This window comes from Arvicanthis niloticus, chromosome 23, assembly GCF_011762505.2.
Source record: "Arvicanthis niloticus isolate mArvNil1 chromosome 23, mArvNil1.pat.X, whole genome shotgun sequence".
In the NCBI taxonomy this organism is placed as follows: Eukaryota; Metazoa; Chordata; class Mammalia; order Rodentia; family Muridae; genus Arvicanthis; species Arvicanthis niloticus.
This window is the reverse complement of record NC_133430.1, coordinates 36,509,672-36,537,108: the sequence shown is the minus strand read 5'-3', so window position 1 is coordinate 36,537,108 and position 27,437 is coordinate 36,509,672. Positions and strand designations below refer to the sequence as shown.

General features: G+C 42.9%; 1 protein-coding gene and 1 long non-coding RNA gene across 5 annotated transcripts in view; one reads left to right on the top strand and one right to left on the bottom strand.

Moving 5' to 3' along the window:
• The window catches only part of Rad51b (RAD51 paralog B), a 494,355-nt gene that overhangs the window by 422,260 nt on the left and 44,658 nt on the right, over positions 1-27,437 (top strand). For all 4 annotated transcript variants that reach the window (XR_013106749.1, XR_013106750.1, XR_013106751.1 and 1 more), the window contains exon 9: positions 24,577-24,680. Coding sequence is in view for 1 of the 4 variants with exons in the window: in XM_076921851.1 (XP_076777966.1) it covers positions 24,577-24,680 (104 nt within the window). In the remaining 3 variants the exon portion in view is untranslated. The remainder of the gene's footprint in view (positions 1-24,576; positions 24,681-27,437) is intronic.
• Positions 8,213-12,892, bottom strand: LOC143437050 (uncharacterized). The gene is made up of 2 exons (XR_013106748.1): positions 12,754-12,892; positions 8,213-11,610 (listed from the first exon to the last, which is right to left on the bottom strand). It is a non-coding gene; the product is annotated as an uncharacterized LOC143437050 (long non-coding RNA).

Sequence of the window (27,437 nt, the reverse complement as noted above, 5' to 3'; positions counted from 1 at the left end):
TGTGCCTCTCCATGTGATGTATCTGGTCCAGTATCAGCCTTTCTGGAGAACCCAAGATGAATGAAAACACAGCCTTTCAGAGTCGCCATCAATCCTGTGTTGTCAGAAAGATTCAAAGGCTGCTAATCTTGGCAGAAGTCATGACCTTTTGCTGATGTCAGTTCGTGTTTTTCTTCCTGGTTAATGGAACCAGATTGCTGAGCCCCCTTCTCTGACACAGAGCCATGAAGGTTTCCTTGTCATGAGCATCTCCCCGCCACCCCTGCCAAAAAATACACAACTGAATTCTCCCTCCCATGTCCACAAAGAGCCATTCCCTAGACTCCCCAAAAGTGTAGTAAAGTGAAGCCTCTGAGTATTTTCTTTGTTCTAAGTAATTTTTTAAAAGTATGATATAAAACTAGCAGCAGGTATGCATTGTACAGGGACAACACTGCTATGTGTTCCACCATGAACACATATGTGCAGCTAACATGTAAAGTAGGAGCAGAACACCACTGGTCTCCAGGACAATCCTTTCCCTGGCACCATCCCTCCCACCTTCCCATCCCATCCCCGGGATAACCACCCACTCATAGGCTTCTGCAACCACAAGTTAGTTTGTCCGGGTTTGAACTCTCCGTAAACAGTGTGACAACAGTTTCTCACACTTGGGTGCAGGTTCTTCGGCTCCACGTTGTTCGTGAACTTTATCCATGCTGCTTTGTGTACCAATATAAAATATGATTATACAAAATGTGTGTAACTCTCTATATTTTTTAAAAATTTTTAAAGAAAAATATAGATAGAAGAAAAGGAAAATGAAGATTATAATCCCACCACAGGGACAGGAGTGTAATCTAAACACGAGGGAGACTGAGATGGTCAAGCTGGTCAAGGCCAGCCTGGAAGCAAAGGAGTCCTCTTGCTTACCGCATAGTAAGATGACTCAAGGAATGTGTGCATAAAAATACTTGTAGTAAGGGGGTTTTCCCCCCTCAAAATTTAGACCATATCATACAGACAACTTGTGGTCTGTCCTTGTGCTTATTACCCCAACATGCTCTAAATGTTAGTCCTCTGAAAGAGCACGCATGTGGACTTGAACCAAAAGATAACATACAAGAGTAGGGAAACAATTTTCTAAGTTAAGAACAGATCAGTATTTATATTAATTATCTAGGCTAGACTAAATTCTGTCTGCCCTAGTTAGGCTTCCAAAAGGTTCCAAAACTGCTAGAGAAGTCAGATGCTTGGGACTGCCTTCTTTCATGGTGACTTTTCTAAGTTTCTGTGTAACTCACTCAGGTACCTGCTAATGTGTCCAAGATTAGGAACTGCTCAAATCCAAAAGTGCTTGGTTGGAATCTCTGTTCAAGTCCTGGCTTACTCTAGACAAATCTGTAAAGTGTCGCTCATTCCTCAGATGAATAGCTTCTCCACATCTGTTTGGGATCATAAGAATCCTTATGTAACATTCTGAAGTCCTTGAATGAAAAGTTCCTTGGAGTTGCTGACTATTCTTAAAACTCCCTCAACTAGTGTTATGGACATTGTTATGGACAGAGCTGCCGAGCTGGGTTACGAACTAGACTGGAAATGTTGAATGTTGAAAAAATATCTGCCATTTATGTTTTTTTTTTAAACTGTCTTAACTTCCTAGATACTTGCACTATAAAATTAAACCACAGATGTGTGTGTGTGTGTGTGTGTGTGTGTGTGTGTGTGTGTGTTCTTGCTAAGCCTTCATTCACATGTGGAGTCTTCATCCTTCTGTTTTGAATTAGAGAGCTCTTAGTGTATCTTCAGTTCCTGAGGACGGCTGGATCAGTAGACTTCAGTTTGTGATCTGAGAGTCCCCCAAACACTGTTAGGCATGCCTGGGGACTAGGATTCAGTGAAGCCCAAAAGGTAGAGAATATACTGTAGCCGGAAAGTGCTGGAGCCGACTCTGCAGAGATGCAGACATTACAGGTATCCTCAGAGGGTGGATGTTAGAGACTCTCTATCTAGTCCTGCTTCCTTGATTTTCAGACGGGACTGAAGCCTGAGGAGGCCACAGAGGGAGGTTGGAGGTTTATTCTGATGTTTCATCAGCGGCTCAGATGTCTGCAACGTTCACGAGACAGAGAAAAAGACGAGGGCCCTAGTGTACCAGTGCTGTTCCTGGCTAGATCTGAGGCCTAGCTCTTAGCTGGGCTAGCCCAAAATACCAATTTATTCTTTTCCAATTAGGGATTTTGAGGGGAATCTGTATTTTATCTAATCAGACTTAGAAACTTGGACAGCTAGAATGTCCAGAAATTCAGTTTAGGAGAGATTCACTAGGTATTTCCTCCCAAAATACGCCGTCTTGGGTAGTTAAATATATGAGATTAACCATCATTGTCATTAACATACCACACCCCTTTTTGTGGTGTTCTTTTTCAGACTTGTGTCTGATGACCTCTTTACCCGGCTTTTCAGGTTTTATTGCATTTTGGTTATATCTGGTATCAGCTGTTGAATCTGTAGTATGCAGAAATCCGAGACTTGCCCTTCCAAAATTCTTCCGGGGTCAACTCCTATTATAGTCTACATCTAGGAAATGAGAGTGTTTCCAGTTCACTGGGAACCATCTTGGCTTTGAGCAGAAATGGGGTCTGAATCATTGCCTAAGAGAGCTTTGTAGATTGTCACAGTTGGCAGCCTCCAGATTTGAGCTAATCCTGGAAGTTCCTTAACTTCCCAGAAAGAAGGTTCCACAAGGTCAGGCTGAGGCCCTTCGAGAGCAGATGGAGCAGAGCTGGCAGTCTGTGGCCCTTACAGCTGGACATGGAGATGAATACAATTCCTCCCCCACCCCAACCCTGAAGACACTGGCCTTCGGGGGATACTTATTCTTTATTCCTTTAACTCTGTTTAAAGAAAAGTGTCCTGCAGTCTCTGTAGGAACAGTGAGCAAGCAACACAGTTCCCATGGTGAATGGAAAGATCAGGCCAACAAAAACAGCCTAATTATTTAAAAAAATAAATAAATAAAATGTGCTTCCTCTGGCGGTTGCATAGTCAGTCCTTTATCTCTGGTCCCTGTAACCAACCATCCCCTCACCCCAAAGTATCATTCTTTATTATTATCCAAGGTGGATATTCTTGTGGCCAGAGCTGCTCCTACAAGCAGATATTGATTCTTACTGTCACTCTCTAGCTCTTTGTCAGATGATCAACAAAGCATCATTCAGACAAAGTAAGTGTTGAAGACGAGAGAGATGAGCTATGGTGGGTCTTCTAAAGGTTCAGGGTTAGGGAGCTCAAGTGCCAAATTCTAAACTCCTGAAACCTGTATAATCCAATTTTGATTAACTTGAAGATCAGTGCTTTTTTTTTATATATTAAAATGAACTTCTGTGTAAATGGAAAACTGCCACAACAGGGTACACTGGACCATTGTTCACACAAGGGGTGGGGAGGAGGGGGTCTGGCAAATCCTCTATCTGGAAAAGCCAAATTAAGTCCTGTTGTTCCCAGGCCTTCCCATACTTTGGGGGACTTAGTGTAAATTCCACAGAATATAGGGTGTGTCTCTGGTTCAAACTGAGGCTCAATTCATGATGCAGCTTGCCAGCTTTTCATTTTAAGTTCTTCCTTGATGGCCCCTTCAGTATCTTCCTGTTCCCCAGGGCTCCATTATCTTTTGGCCTTACTGCACCAGGGCCACCTCTCCGCTTTGCCTTGTCATACTGGCTGCCCTGATGCTTCCTGTCGTAGGTGGATGGTGGATGACAAGGAACACTCTGTAAGAAGACAAGGGTACAGCCATTTCCGGCTTACGAAATGGTCCCCAGTGGTCACAGGAACTAGGGAGCACTAGAAGCAATCTTCAGAAAGTCTTTCCTCATCCATCATGCAAGAGCAGGAAGAAGCCTCCAATCTAAGCAGCTCCTTTTCTTGGGAAAGCACTGGGACTCTGGTGAAGAACTTTATCTAACCTAAGTGTCACCATCTGATGGTGGACTCCATCCCCACTCCTGCCCCTTCCCCTCCAGCCCAGTGCAGAGCCTCCCTCCAGACACACTGATTACAAAATAGTGCTTAGGACAAAACCCCACCCTGTCAGCAGATCAGTTTTACAAGCTGACATAGGACATGTGCACATTTGGAGTTGGGAGAGTGGCTGAGCTGTACTTCCAGTCCAGCCTCTGCTTTGCTGGCTTCAGCAAGTCACTTCTCCTTCCTTTGTCTATTTCCCCTATTGCTGAGGAGAAGATAATGAACCTTTCCACCTATCAGGCTCGCTGGAGTGCTATAAAGAATAATGAGGTGATATTTGTAAAGTGCTTTGAGCCCCTGGGAAAGAAGAGGGGGCGAGCTAAGCAGAAAGCATTAGGAGCTGGAAGCACTTATCAATTGAGCTGCCTAACAATAACAGGGAGTAAGGATACTCAGAAATGAGTTCCAGGGACTAGCCCTGCTTTGAATTTAGGAGGAGGATTAGTGGGGACCTAATAGGTATCCCACTTCTCCAGTTTCTTTAGTGTACCATCAGACTAGAAAAGGTAATTGCATTCTTCTATGTCCGATTCAGCCTGTAGTTTCAATTGGGACGTCAGAACGTGCTTGTCTTCTGTTCTCATACTGAGGCGGTGTTATGTCTCGGTTGTTAAAGCCGTGGGCATCTTCTGTCCCCCGGGGGATTTCACTTAGGGGCTATACAAAGTAGTTTCTATGCAGAGTCTGGGCTCACAGTTTATAAGGCTTATTAGTGGGACTTCTAAGTCTAAAGTGCCTGGGGACCAATTTTGCTGAAGGAGAGAAATAAAAGGCAAGGTCTTTGTCATGGTCTTTTTCACTATGTGGCTTCATGGGAATTTTCTCAGCAACTCAGATTGATGTACATATGGTATAAACATGGGACTCTGATAGCCACTGTGGCATCCTCATGTGGGTCAAAATGGGGGGGCCTGGCTTGAGGTTAAAGTGAGCTTACCAAGTCACTAAAGATATTCAAAGCCTTTTAATCCCTCCTTCCCCAAAAAGGGTCAAATGAGAAATGTTTATGGGGTCTGACATGTATAGGAATATTTCCAAATGTTCCAGTGAGGGGTCAGTTTCCACAAACCCATACTCCATTGCTTCAAGACTCAGGGCCCCTGGCAGGTTGTTGCCATTTTCAGGGCCAGTGAAAAAGAGAAAATGCAGGACTGGGAAAAATGTTCTGAGCTCACATAACTCTCTGGGCTGACTAAACATTGAGTGGGAAGCATGCAGACCCCTCCCAGCCAGCAGGAGCAGGACTGAATTTATCATCCCCCCTGTAAACGGTACAAAGAGAGGTCATGGGGGCATTTGGAACAATGATTTTTCTGATCAAAGTCATATTAAGGAAATTACACTGATTACATCTTAGCCCCCTGAAGTTTACAGGCCTCTTAGTAATTACTACTTCTGCAAACTGTTCCCTCTCTTCACTGCTTCTCTGGCTGCAGAGGCTGCTGGACTTTCTCCTTCTAGAAAGATGAGTTCACCAGCCAGGCAGGGCTTCCTGCACTAGCTATTCATTGAAATGACTTCTGTGTCTCCAGGGGCATTCCCTGGTATGGCACAGCTGGATATAGAGCAAGCCCAGTGGCATCCTCTCCCCATGCCAGACAGACATGCAGGGACATGCCTTCCCCTTCTCTGTACTATCGTGCTATGTCAGGCAAGTACACTTTGATGCCTGCCCTTCTGCAGAAGCTGACTGGCCTCTGACCCAGGTTCCTTTCTAACCCATGTTTGCGTTTGTCTCAGCAAGTCACTCTTTTGTCAGCTCTCAAAACTCCAGGTTTCTCATTTGTTGTTTAAATGGCTCACTCTTCAATGCCTGGACTCTTTCTTCATTTCCCCCTCCTAAGGTATAGCCATTTGATCCCAGACATGCCTCCCCCAGCAGGTTCTCAGGGAAGGAAGCAAGAGACTTTGGCCTGGACTCCTGTCCTTTCTTTCACCTCTGCCAGTGCTCAGTCAAGAGCAAGGCTGACCTTCCCTGGCCATGCCTGAAGAGAGGCTGTGGGGTGCAGCCTTCCCTGCTGCTGCTGGCAGAGGATACCCTCCCTTTTCTTTTTCTCCTGGAGCCTCAGCACCACTGCCCCAGTGAGCGGCTGGGAACAGAGGCCTGGCGGCTACTCTGGCCTCAGCCCTCCAACACAGAACATCCAAGCATCAATAGGAAACAGCAAGGTCTGTCAGCACGGCCTTTCGTCGGGGTCTTTGAGGGCCACATTCTCCACGGCCATCTGTTCCCTTTCACCTCTCTGGACAATGTCGCTTTTTTCAAGCCCAAGACTCTCCCTCTTTATCCAGTCCCCTCCCACCTCCCTTTCTTCACTCCCGGATTTTGCCTCTCTCCCATCCCGCTCCTTCCCGGCATTGTGAAAGTAGTGTCCCCTAAGATGACACCCTCAACCCCAGAACAGTTTGTGACCACTGTGGGTTTTTGAGTTTTTATTTAAAAATCTCTTTGAAGTGAGAGCGTCTACTTTCAAAGTTTTTGATTGTGGTAGGAGTACTCATGAAAAGGATTGGGTTGCGGGAGAGAAAACTTCTCAATCGTGAGGAAAAATACAGAATACTGAATCTAGATTCCTTTTGGCAGGCACTTGCCTCTTGAAAGAGTCTCCCCTTAGTGATCAGTTTAAGGGAAGTTGTATGTCCCTGAGGTCTTTCTGCCCTTTGTCTTATTGTTGTGTTGTCCTGCCTGCCATGTTATTATACTGTTGTTTGTTTTTATGTGTATTTGTGTGTACATGTGTGTTTGATTGATTGTTTATTTGTAGTGATCAAAGGATACCTTGCAGGAGCTGGTTGTCTGCTTCTACCATGGGGGTCCTAGGGATCGAATTCAGGTCATTAGGCTTGGGGACAAGCCCATCTACCCACTGAGCCATCACACTGGCCCTGTTGTGCTGTTTTTAATTTAGAGCCAGGGGTGCTGTGGAGCCTTTCATCTTGTAGCTATAGACAGCTACAGGAGTTCCTAGATGCCGTCATCCCCGGCCTCCTAGGTGAAGCAACACCCCTGGTCACAGATGCAAAGGGGTATTTGACCTAGTCTTGACCACAGACTGTGCAGCAATGTGATTCTCCTAAGGAATATTAATAATCTTTTATGTGAAACAATCTCATGAGATTTTTGTTTTGTGCCATTGCTGTTTCACAAACATGATAAGCCTATGGTAATATCATGGAAAGTTTATGGAAATCTTTGCTTAAGAGTCTGTAATGGGCTGGGCAGTGGTGGCACATGCCTTTAATCCCAGCACTCATTCAGAAGGCAGAGGCAGGCAGACTCCAGGTATAGCCCAGCCTGGACTACAAAGTGAGTACCAGGGCAGCCAGTGCTACACAGAGAAGCTCTGTCTCAAAACAAAGTGTCTGTAATGATTCATTGTTAGGATCAAACTCAGAGATATGAAGTGTTCAGGTCCAAGGTCCCCCAGCCTTACCACCTGGTAGATCTGAGGATAAGGCTGACACATGGGCCCTGCAGCCAGACAGCAGGAGTTTGAATCCTGACCCTACCACTTCATAGCTATAGAAATAAAGATAAAGTTGCCTCCTCTCTAAAGGAGGAGCGATGGTAATAACTACTTCATATTGCTGGCAGCATGATGAAGGGCTCTCTACTTGTACAACAGTTTCTGGTTCATACAGATGCTTCTAAGTATTAGCCATGAGTATCGTCTGTCTTCTTATCCCCCAGGAACAGTATGGGTTAAAAATAAACTAACTAGCTTTCAAGGTGTTTTTGGTAGTTGGAAGGGGGCAGGTTGGTGGTGGATGATCATGCCATGAGAGTTAGTTTTCTTCTTCTTCTATCATGTGGGTTCTGAGGATTGAACTCAGATTGTCAGTCTTGGTGGCAAGTGCCCTTACCCAAAGGAACCCATAGCTGGCTTTTTCCAGGGCTCTTAACTCTATCATATGTGCCTTCTGCACATTGTAGAGTTAATGATAATGAAAATAAACCATGAAATTACCAATGGAAATTGAAATGACTAACACAACACCTCTACTTAGAGATGCCATAAAATACAGGCATGTCAAAAAACATAAAGAGATACATAATCACGTATTTCTGGCAAAGAAATCCAGATGTGTAGATTATGATCATAGAAAGAAACTCATGATTTTAGCAGCTGGGGTTATTTTACATATTTTCAGTTGAAGAAAACCTGGAGATTTATTTTTCTTTGGTGTCAGTTTCTTGACTGGATTTCCCCAACAAGAGAGAGAGAGAGAGAGAGAGAGAGAGAGAGAGAGAGAGAGAGAGAGAGAATTTCATCAAAATATCTTTTCTAGAAAGGCACCGAGAACTCTAAATGAGAAATTATATATTACAGTTTATTGAGGAAGAAGAGGATATCTGGGAAATGGCGTGAGTTGAGGGCTGGTAACTTTTCCCTCCCAGAAGGAAATAAAGAAAGGAGAAATAATGAGTTAGACCGTGGGGCTCACTCACATCCTAGTTGTGCCACTTGCCAAGTGGCCTTGGGCAAATAACTCTCTTGGCAGCTCAGCTTCCTCCCTTAGAAAATTGGTGTGATGGTGTACCTCCCTCACAGAGACAATATAAGTCGAGGTGTTTAGCCCAGTACCCGGAACACACTCATTATCCTAAAATGTTACCTCATAAGTCTTTAGTGTTATGTCAACTGATGCCTGAGATGTGGGACACATTACACAGGTTGGTGGTCTTGATTGCTCTCCTGACTCTGGTCATTTTTGGAAAACCCATAGTTCTATCCCATTTCTGGATAAACAGTGGCTATGAGGCAGACGGAAATTGCCTTGCTTAAGAGTTCATATTTTGCAGATGTATCCTGACTTCTTACTACCCACTGAAACCAGTTCCCCCAGTTAAAATGACTCTGCTGACATCAGCATATCTCCCTTGTCAGTTTCCTCTCTGCCATGAGGCTACTTTCTAAAACTATTTGACTAACCCTCGAAGATCTGGATGCCGCTAGGGAAGTAGAGAATGTTGAAGCGAGATTAGCTCTATTGCCTAAAAGTACCTTTACCCTTAGACCTCTGAACTCGGGACACACACACACACTGGAAATCTACACACTGTTGGGACCCTACAATTTATCATCTAGAATTCACTGTGAATGTGGTACAAAGAAGAGCTTTCCTCTCTTCTGTGCCTCTAATTTGTTGTGAGCCTTATGTTGAGGTAATGGGGGACATCTATCCCTCACATGTTTGTAATCTCTCCCATGTGTGCACAACCCTCCAAAAGGGAAGTCTGGCAGCTTCTCCTAGCCTTGGCTCAAGGAGACCCTACCTGCAGATGTCAAACAAAGGCAGGCCACACTGAGGGAACTGAGCAGCCTGTGTAGATAGGGCAACACTCATGTTCTGGCAAGGACACAGGGAGGCCTTCACGGACTGAACTCTTCAGGGATCTACTTCTACTCCTGTCCCCTGCTCAGTGCCTTCAGGGGCACAGACGTGTGTGCCGCCCACATTCCATTCTCTCCATGCAAGAGTGTATACTGATTCCTATCAGTCATTCTGCTTCCCAGAGGGGCAATTGAGATGGGTGGGAGGAAAGTATAACAGTAAACCCTCACATTCATGCTGGGTGATAATTAAAAGCGTTCTCCACTGCAGTTTGCTCTCAGATGCCAGAAGGGAGGCAGCTGGGCCAACAGAAAGGCCTGGACTCAGGCCTCAGCAATGTATGCAGCAAGGTGGGCTACAGTGGCTCTCTCTTTCTTTCTCTCTCTCTCTCTCTCTCTCTCTCTCTCTCTCTCTCTCTCTCTCTTTCTCTCTCTCTCTTTTTCTCTCTCTCTCTCTTTCTCTCTCTCTCTCTCTTTCTCTCTCCCCTTCCTCCTTCCATCCTTTCCTCTTACCAAGGAGGAATGATTGTACCTGTGTCTTAAGATCAAAGGAAAGAAACTTCAGTTGACTTTATCATGCATACAACCCCAGAGTTAGAGACACCGGAGGGTGTCTGTCTCCTGTCCCTTTTACTTATGTTGACTCCCTGAGTGTTGCTTCCTCAGTGACAGCAGGAGCTGGACCTATTGAATGCTGAAGCACTTTGAAGAACTTCAGGCCAAGAAGCATAATGAAGGAAGCACCTTAATCAGAGTCTCTAAATGAGGGACCTGGCTCATTCTAGCCCTGACCTGTTTTATACCACAAACTGTCAACTGCCCCCCCCCCCTCCACCCTTTCTGAATGTTTTGGGTGGCGCCTCCGACAGCAGCTCCAGACAGATGAGTTATGGCCACTCTGAAAAGCACTCACATCTCTCCTCTCTCTTCCCCTTGGGAGCTAAGATGCGGATAAAGTCGGCAGACAACATTTTTAAACACTGGGCCAAAGGGCATTCTGCAGAGCTGTGTCTCCAAGATGAAAAGGATACAGAGTCTGTGTCACAAGACACTGAAGATTTCCCAATGCAAATGCACCTGGGCCATTGCAAACAGAAATGCAAAATCCTGCTATGAGTGAATGTGCACATGTGCGTGCGTGCGTGCGTGCGTGCGTGCGTGTATCTGGGCAGTGCCAGTAGAAATGTTGGTGTCTTAAATTTGGGATTTGAATCCTGGAGTTCCAATTCAATGCCTTAAAGAGTTAACCAGGTGATTCTGATGTGAGAAACATTTGACCCAACCCCAAGTCCTGCTATTGTGAGTGGCCTAGTCCATCCCTCACAGTTAACTTACGTTTTTACACATGATGTTCTAAGAAAACTACAGTGAGCTCAGGTACCGCCTCCTGGCTGTTGGCATTCAGCCTCACTTGTTTTATTTTCGGGCTTACTGTCATTATCCATCTATTTTGTAATATCATTAAGTTGTTACTGTCTTTGTGACACCATTTAACAGTACCTTGTAGATGTCACGGTCTTCCATCCCCCTAGCCTTTCATTTGTCTCCCAAGAACAACAATTTCTCTTATATAACCATAATACATCTATTCTCTCACCCAGGAAATTAACATTGATACAACACTGTAATCTAATACACGGGCAATATTTAAGCTTTGCCAGGTGTGCCCAGTAATGTTTCTATGGCAGGTTTTCCAGAGTTCAGGCCAGGATTAGACACCATGTTTAGCTGAAATGTCATTGTGTATTAAGATCTTTTAGTCACTGGTTTCACAGAAATATTTTTCTTCGAGAATATACTTCCTGACAAATCACATTTCTGTTTTGCCTCTGGTCCTTGCTGCTTGCATAGCCAATGAGCTGATGTGGGCACGAAGTAGGAACTGTTCACATAGGTCTGGGTCCACATCAACTAAATGCGCAGGGACTGGCTCCCAGACCTGGGATTTCCATTTCTTTGTGAACTGAGTTCCCATGGTCAAAGCATAGCATTCAGAGAGTCCCTTGCTTTTCAGTTAAGTGGGTTATCACGTGGCTCTCTCACTGTCTGAACTGGAGCCTGAAATGTGAACAGCTTTTTATATATTTTCTGTGGCTTACGTCTCCCCAGGAAGAGTAACTGATAAAGGATCTGCCATTCTTTAGCCTTTCCCAGTTCTCTTCGCAGGCAGTTGTCTGAGGGATTTCTCTCAGCCCAGCAGTCAGGGCTCCAACCAACCTGATGTCAGACTGAACAGCTGTGTTCCATCGCCATTAGCCAGTGTTTCCTGAAACAAACATCAGATGGTCAAAAACGGAGATGATGACCATGCATAACACAGATTTACTGAGACTGCAACTCTGGTATCCTCCTGCCACCTCAGATACCATGATGGGAGCAGAAAAACAAAGCTCAGACCAAGGCAGCTGTTAAGTGCAATTTGAAAAATTCACAGCAAGAGGATAGAAATACATTCGGGGACAAGAGACATTTCATGTAAACATCCTGGCCTATTTTAAATGAACGTGAATTTTTTTTTTTTTAATGTGCTTCAGGTTTCTTTAGTTCAATTTTTGCTTTTTTTTTTTTTTTTTGCTAGTGTTAGCTTAAGTGTGTATGTGTGTGTGTGCACGCATGCACGTGCACATGCATGTGCATTTACTCTAATAAGTGAATTCATTATTAATTAGAAGTTCTCCTCAGGGCTGGAAAGATAATCAGCAGATAAGAACATTTGCTACGCAGGCATGAGGTCCTGAATTCAGATCTCCAACACCACATAAAAACCTAGACATGGCCATGCCTGCCTGTAACCCAGCACTACAGTGAATCACTAAGGGTAGCAGTTCAACTCCAGATTCAGTGTAAAAATCCAGTCTCGCTGGAAAAGCAGGATGCCTACTGTCGCCCTCTGGCTTCTATGCACTGCATGGATGTGCACGCCTACTCACACAACTTCTTTTCACAGATTGAGAAACTTAGTTTTGGGTCATCCTTCAGGACTGTCCCCTCAAATAGAAAGTAACAGGGAGAAAGCAGTGCTCCTGGATCAGGGGCTCCAGTGATCTCCTGGGCAATGTTGCCAGCTGAACCCGTGAGAGGAGAGTGCTTCTTTCTACTCAGATACTAGGACTATTCCAGCTATTTTTTTCCCTAGCTATATTTAAAGATATTGATGCCTGTCACTGCAAGCACAGCACAGAAGAAGCCCTACATAGTTGGGATAGTTTGGTTGCCAAATGGGATAGTCTTCAGATTGACCTTTACTGAGAGCTAGCCTCCTCACCCTGATTTCTGACGGTTTCTACACGGTGACCCTGTTAGATGACACCCGTGTTCACCCAGAACAGTCCCAACTCATCTCTGCTGTCCCGTTATGACTCAAAAGAGCCCATCTCTATTTCAAAAGTATCCCAATTGGATAACTTACATGACCATTCCAAGTCTCTGGGAAAGTATAAGTATTTTCTCCCCATACAACAATCAGTTGGGGCTGTTTGGATGATTCGTGCTGGTGCATACCAGGCTTTATCCTAGCGATTAGCTCACCCCCGCTTCTGCTCCACCTGCTGCTAGGGGAGATTAATCCACCTCTAAATCTTGCATTCCAAAGGTGCTGATTACTCTACCTTTTATGGCTTCTGCTTCACTTTCCTTAGTCTCCCCAGTAATGAGTGTTACTGAGACTTGAGTCAGGCAGAGTATGTGATACGAGCAAACACTGGACAGCAATTCATCCCTCCCTCCTCTAGCCAAGAGAGCCTGGAGATGACAATTTCCCCATGACCTAAGCAAAGTGGCCTGGTCCTCTAGCAGGTCACTGGGCCTTGAGCAGATGGTATTGGGTGAGACAGCTGTTAACGTGACTTTATGCCTCAGATCCTTTCTTTGTAAATCTGAAAGACTAATAGCTTCCAAGTATTTTGAGAATCTCAAAACTCAGAAGATTATAAATAACACAAGCTATTTCTTTCTCGTTTAAAATGGCAGCACAGACCCTATGGTTGCTTAATAGATAGCGTGTGGTTCCTGGGCCAGTCTGTGCAGCTGATGGTTTTTTCCAGTACTCTATTTATAGAGCTAGGTCAGAAATGTCACTTCCGTTGGAACTTGACCTACAGACGATTGTCAGTTTTAGAGACCCAAGGAAGTAAGAGCGCACACTAAATACAGCTGGTTCACAGGTTCGGTTAGTGAATTGCAAGCCCCCAAGGAAACTGTGTTGGAGAATAAATTTTTGAACCTTGCCAATCTCTTTATCTGCTACTCTGGCCCTGTGGCTTTTTGGAACTCGTAGGTCACCTTGAATCCTTGTTTTAAAACTACTGTCCCAGCTAGTGTCCCATTCATCTTCAACTGTGGCTGTTGAAATTATCTTTCTGCGTCAGACACAGTGAAAACTGTTGAGCCCCCAACTAGGCAGCATAGGCTACTTGGAAAGCCAAGGGAAGAAAATCTGAATATCTCCCCTACTTCATCTTTCTACTGGGGTAACCCAGATTCTTCAGTCATTTCACTAGATCAAATGGGTGAGCCAATGGAAAAATGTCTGCCATAGCTCAGTGGCTCCCTGGCCTGGTTTGGAGCCGGAGAAATGGAGTCAAGTGGATGATGATCACTATCTGGTCCCATTCAACCACTCAGACTCTGGGGTTTAAGCTTTGTTGATTGAAAATTGTGTTTGCTAGAAGTTGGTCCTCATAGCTTGTAATAGATAGAACAGACTAAGAAAAACCCTGGTCTGGGGAAAAACCTGTCATCAGAAAAGGGACCACATACTTGCACTGTCTTTAAGTGTAAATGGTTACTGAATAGGACCTGGCAGTTCAAAGACAATATGGAAGCACTGTGAGCTCAGGCTTTCTAGAAAAGATGAGGCCCTGAATAAGAAGCCAATTTTTTGCTACCAAAATATCATAGGTTCTGGGTTTTTTGTTTGTTTATTGTTTTGGGGTTTTGGTTTGGTTTGGTTTGGTTTGTAAGTAAACCCAAGGACATTTGAAGTCACTTTAAACAACTCCTTCTGACCTTGAGTGAAGTTACTGAGGACTGGGGAAGTCCTCCCTGAGGCTCACTCCTGTATGATTTGTGGTCCTTCTTCTAAGTCCTCTTTTTGAAAACCTGCAGCTAAACCAGAAGTAGCACCACAGGACCAGACACATCAAGCACGCTATAGAAAGTTCCCATGGTAACCCACCATCCTTCCCTGCACTGACTTCAGTCCTGAAAACCCAGAGCGTTGTTGTTTTTAATTTCCTACTTCTCATCTCAGGAACTTACTTTTTATCCAACAGGACAAGAAAGACCAAGTAACCAAGCCATTTACTTCTTTAAACCCGTGAGCTTCCCCTTCCTTCCCATTCTTATTCTGGAAGTCGCCGCTTTAGTAGTTTGGTTTTAGGGGGTGTTTGTTTGTTTGTTTGTTTGAGGGGTAAGATTTTTCACTTATCTTTAAATATGCATAAGCCTATTTGTTTAAAATTGAGCCTGTTGCCACAGGGCAAACATATTTCCCACATTTACTAGCAACTCAGTCTGACTTCTCAGAAATGTTTAGCAGAGAGGTTGTAAATTCAAATGTTTTCAGAAAAGAAACTTTTTCATTATGGCACCCCCCCACACCCACACACACACACACACATACCCAGACCCTTTCTAAATACTGACTGACACAGAGTGGTACCAGCTGCCCATCACCTTCTAGAAACCAGGCTCCCTAACAACTTGGCTATCCTCCTCCAGCCCTGAAATCATGAGGGCTACACCCTGTGTGTACAGAGCAGGGAGACCATGTGAAAAATATGTCTTCTTATCCAGCTCCCACCAGAGGCTGTGAACTAGCTCCAGAAGATAGCAGTTCTGGGAGAAGTTTCAGAATCTCCATCCTGATCCTTGCCACTTCATTCCTAAGCTTTGCTATCTCTAATAACGATTAGAATGAAAAAAAGAAAAAAAGGAAATACCTTCGATTAAACGTCTTTCCTTCCTCAACTTTCATCTTCTGTGTTTGTATCTTTGTTCCTGCTATTTATCCATATCAAGTATCTCCATCTAAGGTCACCAAGAACCTTTGGTTGCCTGGAGGCAAGAATTATTATTTGAATTTTACAGATGGGTAAGCAATCACAGAAGGAGACTAGCAAGCTTTGACTCACCTAACCAAGTCTCTGAGAGAGTGGGGAATAAGAATTCCCACAGTCTTTTGAGAGAGCTTTGATTTGGTGTGAATGAATTAGGCTATTCTGGGGACCTTACTCAAACGTTTCTGTGGGCTCAAGCCTGTGAGGATGAAAAACCCCAATAATGAAAATATTTTCAAATCCCAGTTCATTTCTTTGACTTATTTTTTATTTGTATTGGAATCCACCAAATGCCAGACAATGAAGTCATACAGCCTTGGCAGGTCTAAACATCACAGTTGTTCAAAAATGAGAGGAAGGGAGGGAGAGTGTCCCAATTTTCAGAACTTCCACTGAAAATGAATATAGAGAAAAACCACTTATCAGTTTCTTAACCAATGAGGTCACTGGGCAGGAAATCACCTTTTTTTTCTTTTTCTTTTTCTTTTTCTTTTTGTTTTTCAAGACATGGTTTCTCTCTGTAGCCCTGGCTGTCCTGTCCTCTGTAGACCAGGCTGACCTCAAACTCAGAAATCCACCTACCTCTGCCTCCCAAGTGCTGGGATTAAAGGTGTGCACCACCACTTTCTTTTTCTTTTTTTTTATTGGATATTTTATTCATTTACAATACAGATGTCATCCCCTTTCCTCATTTCCCCTCCCTAGAACCCCCTATCCTATACCCCCTCTTCCTTTATGCTTTTATACCATTTTGATTACATGCATGTATTATGGTCAGTTCTAGGTTGAGGATCTAGCAATACAATAGATGCAAATAGTTGAGAAACAAGCAATACAATAAACACAAATAGTCAAAGAAAAAGCAAGGCATCAAACCCAGTTGCGTGATCATCACTGTTTCTAAAGTCTTATCAGGATGACAAACGTATCTGAGCCTACTTTCCTATCCTAGCCCAAGGTCATTTTCATGTCTGCAGCCTACTTCCTTGTTCTAGCTTAAAATTTAGAATCCTGTCTGAAATTACTTCTTTGTTCTGGCCTAATATTTAGATTCCTGCCTGAGATTACTTCTTTGTTGTAGCCTATAATTTAGACTCCAACATGAAATTTCTTCTTTGTTCTAGTCTAATGTCAGATTCCTGCTTGAAGCCTACTTCCTTGTCCTTGGCCAATGTCATATTCCTGCCAAGCAGCCCCTTTCCTTGTCCTTGGCCCATGTTAGCTTCTTGCCAAGCAGCCCCAAAGGCTCTCTACCTCTCCCCCTTTTTTATTTCGTTAACAAGACTGAGCCTGTCTTAGGTCATTCTGACAAGAATGCCTTCATTACCCATCATGGAATATGCATTATCAAAGGCAATGCACTTCTGTCTTAGGTTAGTAAGGCTCTGTGCAGAATCTAACCTGTCTTTGGCTTGCCAGCCTGTTAATTTAATAACTCTGTCTGGGGGTCCATTTTCAGGTTTAAGCCATGTACTTTGGCTGCCAACATTGTTGATGTTGTTAAAGATAAGCTTTAATGTGATGGGCAGGAATAAAAGTATTCCCGGACAAGAAGGGCTAGCCTGATCAAGCTATATATGCCATTCCTGAGGTTTGTCCAAAATGGAAATACTGAGCTCAGGCCATGGATAATTTTATCGGCATTATCTGGAACATCAAAGGTCAACAGTATTCTTTAAATTCATAATCTCACTATGCAAAGCTAACACACCCAGAGAGGTGTTAGGATTATGCCAAATATCCTACAGGTGTCTTTAAACTGTTTTCTAATTATAATGACAATTATTGTGAATTTTAAAAGTGATACTACTCCAATGATATTTGTCATGACACTTGGGATGGCTCCTAACTCTTGAACCCTGAACCTCCTTCAGATAATTTGAATGGGTTATAGAACATCATTCGTTGTTCCAGATACCTATATAAATCCTTTTGTATACTCAATACATTAGTAACATTATTTTTGCTAGATGGTTAACAAAAATAGTTGTCATAACTCCTAGTATCAATGCTGTTGCAGAAGCAGTGGTGCTAGCAATTAATGGAATTAGAGCTGTTATACCAGCAATAATCAAGTCTGCTACCCTCTTGCTTCTGCTTAAAGCCTAACTCACTTCTTCCAGCACTTTCAAGCTTTTTTTCAGAGAATCAAGGTTTTCTAATACTCAGGGCAGTGAGACGAAAGCTGACTGATAGATCCCTGTAACAGACATGCCAGGTTTCAACACACTAACATAATTGGAAAGTATACAATCAATGCAACTTACAATATATGCTGTAGAAGAGACAAAAACAATTTTAGATTGACAATTAAAAGAGTCTTAAAACATTCACTAACCCTTGTTTGAAATCCAGATCCTGTCCCAACATTATCTCTTGCTATCCTAACATCATAGCAAGCTACAGCTATCTTCCAAACATGTTCCTGACAAAGTCCAGATCCAGTTTTCCAAAAGTAGACTATTATTTCACATATTGAATTGATTTCTAGACTAGTACATGATTGAGTCCTAATAGCTGGGCATCTTTAAGCAGAATACAAGAGACATAATTTCTCTTTTCAATTCTCTATCCCACAAGGTCTAAAAGCTTGAGGCAAGGCAACTTGTCCCATCTGGGATATAGTCAAGCTAAGGTGGGTCAGGAATATATGTCCAATACAGCTCCCCAGTCACCCTTGTCAGGGCACTCAGCAAGCTCACAGATTGGCATCATTCTTTGTCTCAGCAACAGTATGTCTCACCAATCTTTTTAGAGTTCCATGGGCCTCTTCTACAATACCTTGTCCTTGAGGATTATACAAAATCCCTGTAATAAATTGTTGACAAAAGGTCTTGACTGCTCAACTACAATTGCCAGACCCATTATCTGTTTTTTTTTTAATTGGATATTTTATTTATTTACCTTTCAATGTTATCTCCTCTCCCATTCTCCCCCCCCCCAAAAAAAACTCCTTATCCCATTCTCCCTCCTCCTATTTCTATGAGAGTGTGTTCCCACCATCCTCCCATTCCCACCCCCCTGCTCTCAAATTCCCCAGCACTAGGGAATCCAAACTTTCAGGCACCAAGGCCCTCCACTTCCACTGATGCCTGACAAGGCCACCCTCAACTACCTATACAGGTGGAGCCATGAGTCCTTCCCTTTGTGTTCTCAGGATGGAGGTTTTAGAATGGCTACTCCAGCTTGTTTCTTAGGACCATTTGCTTGAAAAATTGTTTTCCAGCCTTTTACTATAAGGTAGTGTCTGTCTTTGTCACTGAGGTGGGTTTCCTGTATGTAGCAAAATGCTGGGTCCTGTTTACGTATCCAGTCCATTAGCCTATGTCTTTTAATTGGGGAATTGAGTCCATTGATGTTAGGAGATATTAAGGAGAGGAGATTGTTCCTTCCTGTTATTTTTGTTATTAGTGGTGGCATTGTTTGTGTGGCTATCTTCTTTTGTATTTGTTGGAAGAGGGTTACTTTCTTGCTCTTTCTAGGGTATAATTTTCCTCCTTGTATTGGACCTTTCCTGCTATTATCCTTTGTAATGCTGGGTTTGTGTAAAGATATTGTATAAATTTGGTTTTGTCATGGAATATCTTGGTTTTTCCATCTATGGTAATTGAGAGTTTTGCTGGGTATAGTAGTCTGGGCTGGCATTTGTGTTCTCTTAGGGCCTGTATGACATCTGTCCAGGATCTTCTCACTTTTATAGTATCTGGTGAGAAGTCTGGTGTAATTCTGATAGGTCTGCCTTTATATGTTACTTGGCCTTTTTCCCTTACTGCATTTTATATTCTTTCTTTGTTTTGTGCATTTGGTGTTATGATTATTATGTGATGGGAGGTATTTCTTTTCTGGTCTACTGTATTTGGCGTTCTGTAGGCTTCTTGTATGTTTATGGGCATCTCGTTCTTTATGTTAGAGAAGTTTTCTTCTATAATTTTGTTGAAGATATTATTGGCCCTTTAAGTTGGGAATCTTCACTCTCTTCTATATCTATTATCCTTAGGCTTGGTCTTCTCATTGTGTCCTGGATTTTCTGGATGTTTTGTGTTAAGAACTTTTTGCATTTTGCGTTTTCTTTGACAGTTGTGTCAATATTTTTTATGGTATCTTCTGCACCTGAGCTTCTCTCTTCTATCTCTTGTATTCTGTTGGTGATACTTGCATCTTTGACTCCTGATTTCTTTCCTAGGTTTTCTATCTCAAGGGTAGTCTCCCTTTGCGATTTCTTTATTGTTTCTACTTCCATGTTTATATCCTAGATGGTTTTGTTCAATTCCTTCACCTGTTTGGTTGTGTTCTTTAAGGGATTTTTGTGTTTCCTCTTTAAGGGCTTCTACCTGTTTACCTGTGTTCTCAATTTCTTTGAGAGTGATATTTATGTCCTTCTTAAAGTCCTCTATCATCATCATTAGAAGTGATTTTAAATCTGAATCTTGCTTTCCTGGTGATATGGGGAATTCAGGATTTTCTAGTGTGGGAGAACTAGTTTCTAATGATGCCAAGTACCCTGGGTTGCTGATGCTTATGTTCTTACACTTGCCCTTTGCCATCTGGATCTCCTTAGTGCTATCTGCCCTGTCTCTGACCTGAGCCTGTCTTTCCTATTATCTTGGTTGTATCAGAACTGTGTGGGGTGAGTGTTGCTACTGGGCTTAGAACTGAGGCCCAAGATCTGCTCAGTGCTCGGGCCCAGACCAAAAGGAACCAGTGCTCCAGACCAGGAGTGAATTCCTGGGTCCCAGTGGGTCCCAGTTACTTCCTGTTTGGGGCTGGTGTTGTTGTCTCCTTACCTAAGATACTGCCTGGGTTAAAGCTCCTGGGAGCCCTGCTTCCTCTGGGTTCTGAGAGATTGGATGCAGAGCTGCCACCCAGGATCTGCCAGGAAATCACCTTTTACAAAAAGCCAGTAAGCACTCTCTCCCTGCTTTGAATTTTGCATAAACAGCATTAATGATCATTTGTTCCAGCCCTCTCATGGGAATGCTAAAAACTCTAAGGACAGAAAAGACCACTAAGTTCTCCTATGGGAAACAAGGCCATGAATGTATCATAACTGATAGCCTCCCTATTGACCCGTCTCAAGTGATCCTACCACCAGGGCCACCTCCAGTTCTTCTCTTGTGTTTGAAGCCCTGTGAACGGAACTATCTTCCTCTCCAACCAGGGAAGATCAGCTGTAGGCCACCTAACTTGTGTGACTGCAGCTGCTAGGCCAGTTGAGCAAAGTTAAATAACTTGCCAAGCCAGGGAGGGCATGCATATGCTGTCTTTGTGGAGACATCTTGCCCTGGGTTATCACTGAACATCAGAACAGAGGAAGCTGACTGTGGAGTCTGAGTGACATGCAGTGTCATAGGAATGATAAGATAGCTTGTCAGGACCATTCCTGAGATGGGCCTTTGGGTAACCCAGGACCCTTCTCGGCCCCTGTGCACAGGAGAATAACAAGATATTTAATCTTCAAGACATGATGAGCCCAGAGAAGGCTAATCGAAGTAGGTGTTAGCAGCCTAGTTTTGAACCCTAGCTCTGCCATTAATCAATCTATGTGACTTTGAGGAACTGACTTCATCTCTCATGGCTTAAGTCTGTCAATAGAACTGATAGTCTTGCTATCTCATAGGCTGCTGTAGAGCTCAAAAACATGTGTACTGAGATATGAAATTTAAACAGTATAAGCCGTCTCTATTTGAGGGGTTTACGTAGTGCCTAGCATATAGTAAAATTGAAAGCATTGTCTTCATCATTATTAACTTTCAAAGCCTTGCTGGGGTTCTTCTTACACTGGCCTGATGCTTGTAAGTGCTTCTGAAACATTATCTCCTCAAGGTCACTCATTTAGAGTTTTCCCTGGAAGCTTTTCTCCGTCATTTGCCCTTGCAGCCCTTGATTAGGACCCAAATATATCTGACCAAAGAACAGCCAAGTATCTGCTACCGATCCATCCCATTCTCATTGGCCTAGTGTTATAGAATTTTTTTGGTTTGCTTTATTTTTGTTTGTTTTATAACCACTTGCTTATTTATTTACTTTTATGAAATGTTTAAAACAGTCACCCATGCCCTGAATGTGTCTCTGATCTCTAAAACTATCCTTTGTCTTCCTTTAAAACTAGGACACTCCTCCAGTTTTATCACCACCAAAAAATAAAAAGTTGCAAGTTCTTAACCAATTAGTAACCCCTAATTATTCACATGTAGCCTTTTCTTGGCAAACTGTAGAGCATAGCTTCACTTAATCCTCTCACTTAGGAGATGTATAAACAGCTAGCTTCTACAGTTTGCTTGAAAAAATGCAAACCTATTAATTTTAGCTTAAGGTAGAATTAAGAATGTAAATATGCTGTTAAAACAAGTCTATAACATGGCTTGGCATCGAGTGGAAATAACTTATTAGTCATTTAGTCAGCATAAGCATCCTTGTGTTAAATGATACAGGGCCTGCTGGCACAAACCAGACATGCCCCTAGCTCATTTATAATGTATATTATACAAAAGTCACACAAATAATATGCCACAATGGAAAACAGAGGTAAATGAGAGAATTTTAAAAGGTATTTTTTTTTAACTTTAGAGGAGGAAGGCAATAATTATTTATGTGATGATAAGAGAAGTTGGCATTTGAGAGGCAGCTCTGGACACAGGGTCGATTTTAGACATGAGGTCATACCATACATTTTCTATGAGGACATAGAAAATCTTGATGAGCATGAAGCCTATCTGTTTAGCTGAGTGCTGGTGCTGCATGACTTTAATCCCAGCACTTAGAGGCAGAGGCAGGCAAATCACTGTAAGTTCAAGGCCGGCCTGGTATACAGAACTGATTCCTGGACAATGAGATCTACACAAAGAGACCCCGTCTTGAAAAACAAATACAAACAAAACAAAACAGAACAACAACAAAAACCTTAAAATGTAAATATTAAGGGAAATTTTATGTGTGGTGCTATGGTATTTTACCCGGGACCTTGTATGTGGTAAGCAAGTACTCTACCACTGAACAATAATAGTCTCAGGCCAAGTCAACACTTTTAAATCAGGAAAATTGGCTCAAAACATTTATTTTTGGCTTTTCTTTTTAAAAAAATCAGAAGAGGGGCTGGAGTTGAGCAGTGAAGAACATTCACTGCTCTTCCAGAGGACCTAGGTTCCACTCTCAGCACCCACATGGTGACTCACAACTGTCCATAACTCCAGTTACAGGGGACCTGACACCCTCTTCTGGCCCCAGTGGACACCATGCACCCACATGGTGCCCATACATACATGCAGACAAAACACTCATACACATAAAAACAATAGCTGAATTATGGAATCAACCTATGTCTATAGCAGAGGGCTGGTTACAGAAAACACAGTATACAGAGACACATGGAATCTTTTTCAGTCATGAAGAAAAATAAAGTTATACCATTTGCAGTAAAATGGATGCAGTTGGAGATATTTGTATTAAGTAAATTGAGTCCCCAAAAGGCAAATATTACATATTTTGTCTTACTCCTAATTCCTAGATTTTATATGGATCCATAAAATTATATATGTACATATGGTATGGATAAGAAACAGTAAAACAAAGGTGGCTTATAAGGAAGGAGAAGAAAGAAAGGCAAAACCAGACAGATATCAGAGAATGTATTCAAAGTGTGGTATCTACTTGTAGGAAAATACCCTTCTGTAACTCAGTACCATGAGTAACGCACATACACCACTGTATGGAGGAGACAGTGGAAGGAGGATGGGAAGGTTGTATATCTCAAGGAAATTGGAAGTGATTTCATCTCTGAGGTAAGAAAGACCTGGCCTCTTACTAATAATGAACATTTATTTCACCACCCAATAGCATTTAGTATTAAATAGGAAAAAAAAAAAAAAAAAACACTGGCCATACCCAGTACCCTGTGGTTCACCCAGATGAAGAAGAGGGAGATGAAAGACAGAAAGGGTAAAGAAGTGCTCTCCAGGGTCAAAGTCAACAGAGAAGGCCAGAAGAGGCTGTAGCCAGGAGTGGGGCGCTTTATCACCTGCTGATTAGAGGTCAAGGCTGGTGAGAACTGAGAAGTGGAAAGGTCACAGGAAGCCATTCAGAGAGGGAGCTCAGAGAGGGGAGGGGCAGGGGCAGAAGACAAAGCCTGCAGAATAGACTGTTTAGGCATTAGCATCTTATCCTCTGGCATGGAGGACCAACAGAATTAAATCAGAGGGTGAGGTAATCAGATTCCCACAGCCAGATCATTTATTTTCACCTTCCTCTGTTCGTGTTTTGGATTGTGTACTTATGAGCCAGGGGTACTTTAAATTTTACTCTTTTCTATTCTGTGCTAAATTCTTTAAATCTCCTTATTGAAGTCTGATTTATTGATTTCCACCCGGTGCATTCATTATCTAACTTTGGGGTTCCAGGACTGTTACTGAGGGGTGAGTAGACCTTTGTCAGAGTCCTGTTCTGTGCATTACAGGTCATTCAGCAACAACACTGGCCTCTACCTTCTAGATGACAATAGCCTTCCCACTTAGGCATTAGCCAACAAAATCACCTCTGGAGGGCTGGAGAGATGGTTCAGCGGTTAAGAGCACTGTCTGCTCTTCCCAAGGTCCTGAGTTCAGTTCCCAGCAACCACATGGTTGCTCACAACCATCTGTAATGGGATATGATACCCTTTTCTGGTGTGTCTGAAGACAGCAACAGTGTACTCACATACATACAATAAATAAATCTTTTTTTTTTTTTTTTTAAATAAAAATCACCTCTGGCTATGACCCATTGAACATCATTTCTCTGCTGGGGTTTTTAGACCCAAGAACTTGTGGCTCAGTGGAACTGGTACTACCTTAAACTTTGTCTGTCCTGGGAAGGAGGACCACTTAAGTACTTGACCATGGAGGAGTGCAGATGCGATGGTACCGTGAGGAGGCTACAAACGATGCCTCATTTTGTTTCAGCTAACTCAGTGAGCATCTATGTTCTCAGTCTCCTCATTGATAGGAGATGACATCTCAATGGTGGGAGGACTTTTATTTAGTCCCCAGTTCCTGAGTGCCAGCTTCCTCTAATTCATCCACTTTGGTTCTGATGGACTGAGCCTTGAGTGCTCTTCTGAGTAAGAATAATGACTGAGCTTAAGTCAAATGCCATGGAAGGCAGGGGCTCTGTAAACTGGTTTTTGCTCTGTCTCCTTGTAGGCACTTCTGGATCCAGCTGTTTGGTAGCTGCACTAGGAAACACATGGGGTCACTGTGTGAACACCCGGCTGATTCTCCAGTACCTTGATTCAGAGAGAAAGCAGGTGAGTGAGTGCTCCCACAGAGTTCTTCAAGTGTGAAAGTCAGAGAAAAAGATGAACTAGAAATCAGAGCATCTGAAGGTGGTCACCACCATATCTGTCCTGGGTGAGTGCTGACTGACTAGAGGACCATAAGGAAAACTCTCTTGTCCTAACAGCAACTACAATCAAATGGGAGGGAGGCCTGAATAGGAGGGGAGTTGGCCATAACACAGGAAAACCGTTTGAGAGTGGGTCCTGTGGTTAGCGTTTCCTCGACATCTGTGGATGACTGGGGACCACGCTTAGAGGGATTTAAAATCCTCCAACTCTAAGTGATTATTCCGTTAGATATTTGTTGAAGACTAGCTAATTTGTGAGCAAATTAAATAGTTGCCATGCTTCTTCTTAGCATGTGTGTGTTTTGAGACCTTAGGATGGACAACTTCTGCTCAGTACATAAGCCCAGATTGTGGATGCTTTTACATTGCCACATTTGCTAGTGGTTTAAAGAACCAAGTGACATCGGAGGATGCTCTGAAAGCATGATGGCTTTCTCAGGGCCCCTGTTTAGGTTTCTGGCCTCACGAGAGAATCTCTCTATTCAGAATGTAATAAACATCCACCTCCTTCTTCATCTTCACTCCCAGCTCCAGAGAAAGGAACCCTAGAGCCTGCTCTTTTAAAACACACAAGTTAATATCTCCTGATGCCCTGCCTCAACTTTATCCCACTTTTTGACCAGGCTGAGTTAGTATCTCTCAGGAAACGGGGCAAAGGAGAAGATCGGGTGGATACCCTGATGTTTTGAGTGGAGCAGAATTTACATGCTACATTTGCCAGCTAAATACACAGAGAATCCAGGTTAATAAAGAAGGGGGTGGCACTGGTTGGCCTTTCCAAAGGAGATGGGGCAGGATGGTGTTGCTTTTATAGCAGGAGATAAATTGACTCTTTTTCTAGCAAGGAGGCAGGAATCATCAAATACAGGCATGGGCATTTATTTGCCTCTTCCAGACAACTTTATGGATGTCCTTGGTTACAGACCAGGGGATTCCTCTTGATTTTCTTGGGCCTGTGTAAACAACATTTCAGCCTGGACACTAGGTCAGCCCTGTTCTGAGAAGATAAAGCTGGTTATTCCATCCAAGGAAGCATTCTTGTGTTTTCAGGCCCTAGAACATCTGTTACCTCAGAGACATCTTTCCACTGTGGTTCCAGTATCCTGGTTCTGAGGCCAGCACTTTTTTTGATGGAATATATTCACATTATTTCTGGAGAACTTGATGACCATTGGTATATCCCTTAGGTGGTGAATGTCGGTAAATTAGCAGTTTGTAGCTATCAGAAAAAGCACTGAAAATAGCAACATTCTTTGTGAATCGGTGTGGGTGGAGGTCTCTGTGACCACCAGGGCTGGCAGAGTATCAGTCCTCATGAGGCAAGAAAGGGAAATCCAGTTAACATGACTTAGCTGGTGTTGGTTCAAACTACGAAAGTGACACCAAGCAGCTTATTCTAGATATATTGAAATGCAACACAACTTTGGGAATAAGTTTCCTGGTAAAGGTTATCTTAATCCCATGTGTACAGTAAAACTTAAGGCATGACTATATCAAAACTCTTTTGCAAAGCACATGTGACCTTGTCTATAAAGATTGACCCTGTTGCTTAAGGGCCTAGGATCTGGTGTGGTCTTGGTCATACAGATAACATAGAGGTCATCAGGCTATAAAGTACATGTGACATCCGTGAGGATGGATTCTATTCACTGAGAAACAAAGTTAAAGATAAAGGTCTAAGGAGGAAGAGTCTGAAATAAACAATCTGGGGGATTCGGGTAAGGCCTGGCCCTACAGATAGCAAAGGTCACCGGGTTATTAACTGTATATCCACTCCCGGCCTTCTAGTATACAGAACAGGTATACATCCCTTCCATGGAAGAGACAAGCCTGTGTGTTTAACATTGCTGGTTTCCTTAGTGCTTATCTGTAAGTTACAGGGACCTTTGTGTTCTCAACATCAGTATTGATTCTTTCACTTCATGGACCCTACTTCTTGAAAACCCATAGTATCTCTGCCTTCAATTTGAGATGGCTTTCTTCCTGAAACATACTGATTCTGTGATCTTTCACATATAGTACCATGGAATCCAGGCTTCCAGATTCTAGTTTTTCTAACTCTAGATAAAATTTATAAATAAATAAAGTTAAAACCATATTTTTGGTCTCCTTATAACATGTTCACCCATGTCTATTTCGTCAGAGCCAACAGAAAGTACTTGACAGAACCAGTGTTTGTTATTTGTTTGTTTGTTTGTTTGTTTGTTTGTTTTTGTATCTTTGGTGACTTGAGGATTTGGGTGGCTCTTGGCTGTTAGGGTCAAACACAGGCCACTGATCACAAGAAGGCACAAGAACAAAGTGTGGATGGATCAGTGACAGTCTATGAACTCATATCCCATTAGATGGGTCATTGGTATGATCTACAAAGGAAAACGTGTTGCCTTGGTTACTAATCAGTCAGCAGCAGGCTTGAATGCCTTTGAGTCTTGTTTTCAAACAACGAGCAATTAATAAAAATAAGACCCGACTAACAATCCAGACAAAATAACATGCATTTAATTTCTCAGGAGAAATACATTGTTAAACGTGTGACCTAATACCTAGGATTATAGTACCCAGGATGTAGGAAACATGTCTCAGTCTAATGGCCTTATCACATAGTGAGCTTAGTGACTCACTTGCTCTTTCCTGTGGTCTTAGTTCATGACAACACAGT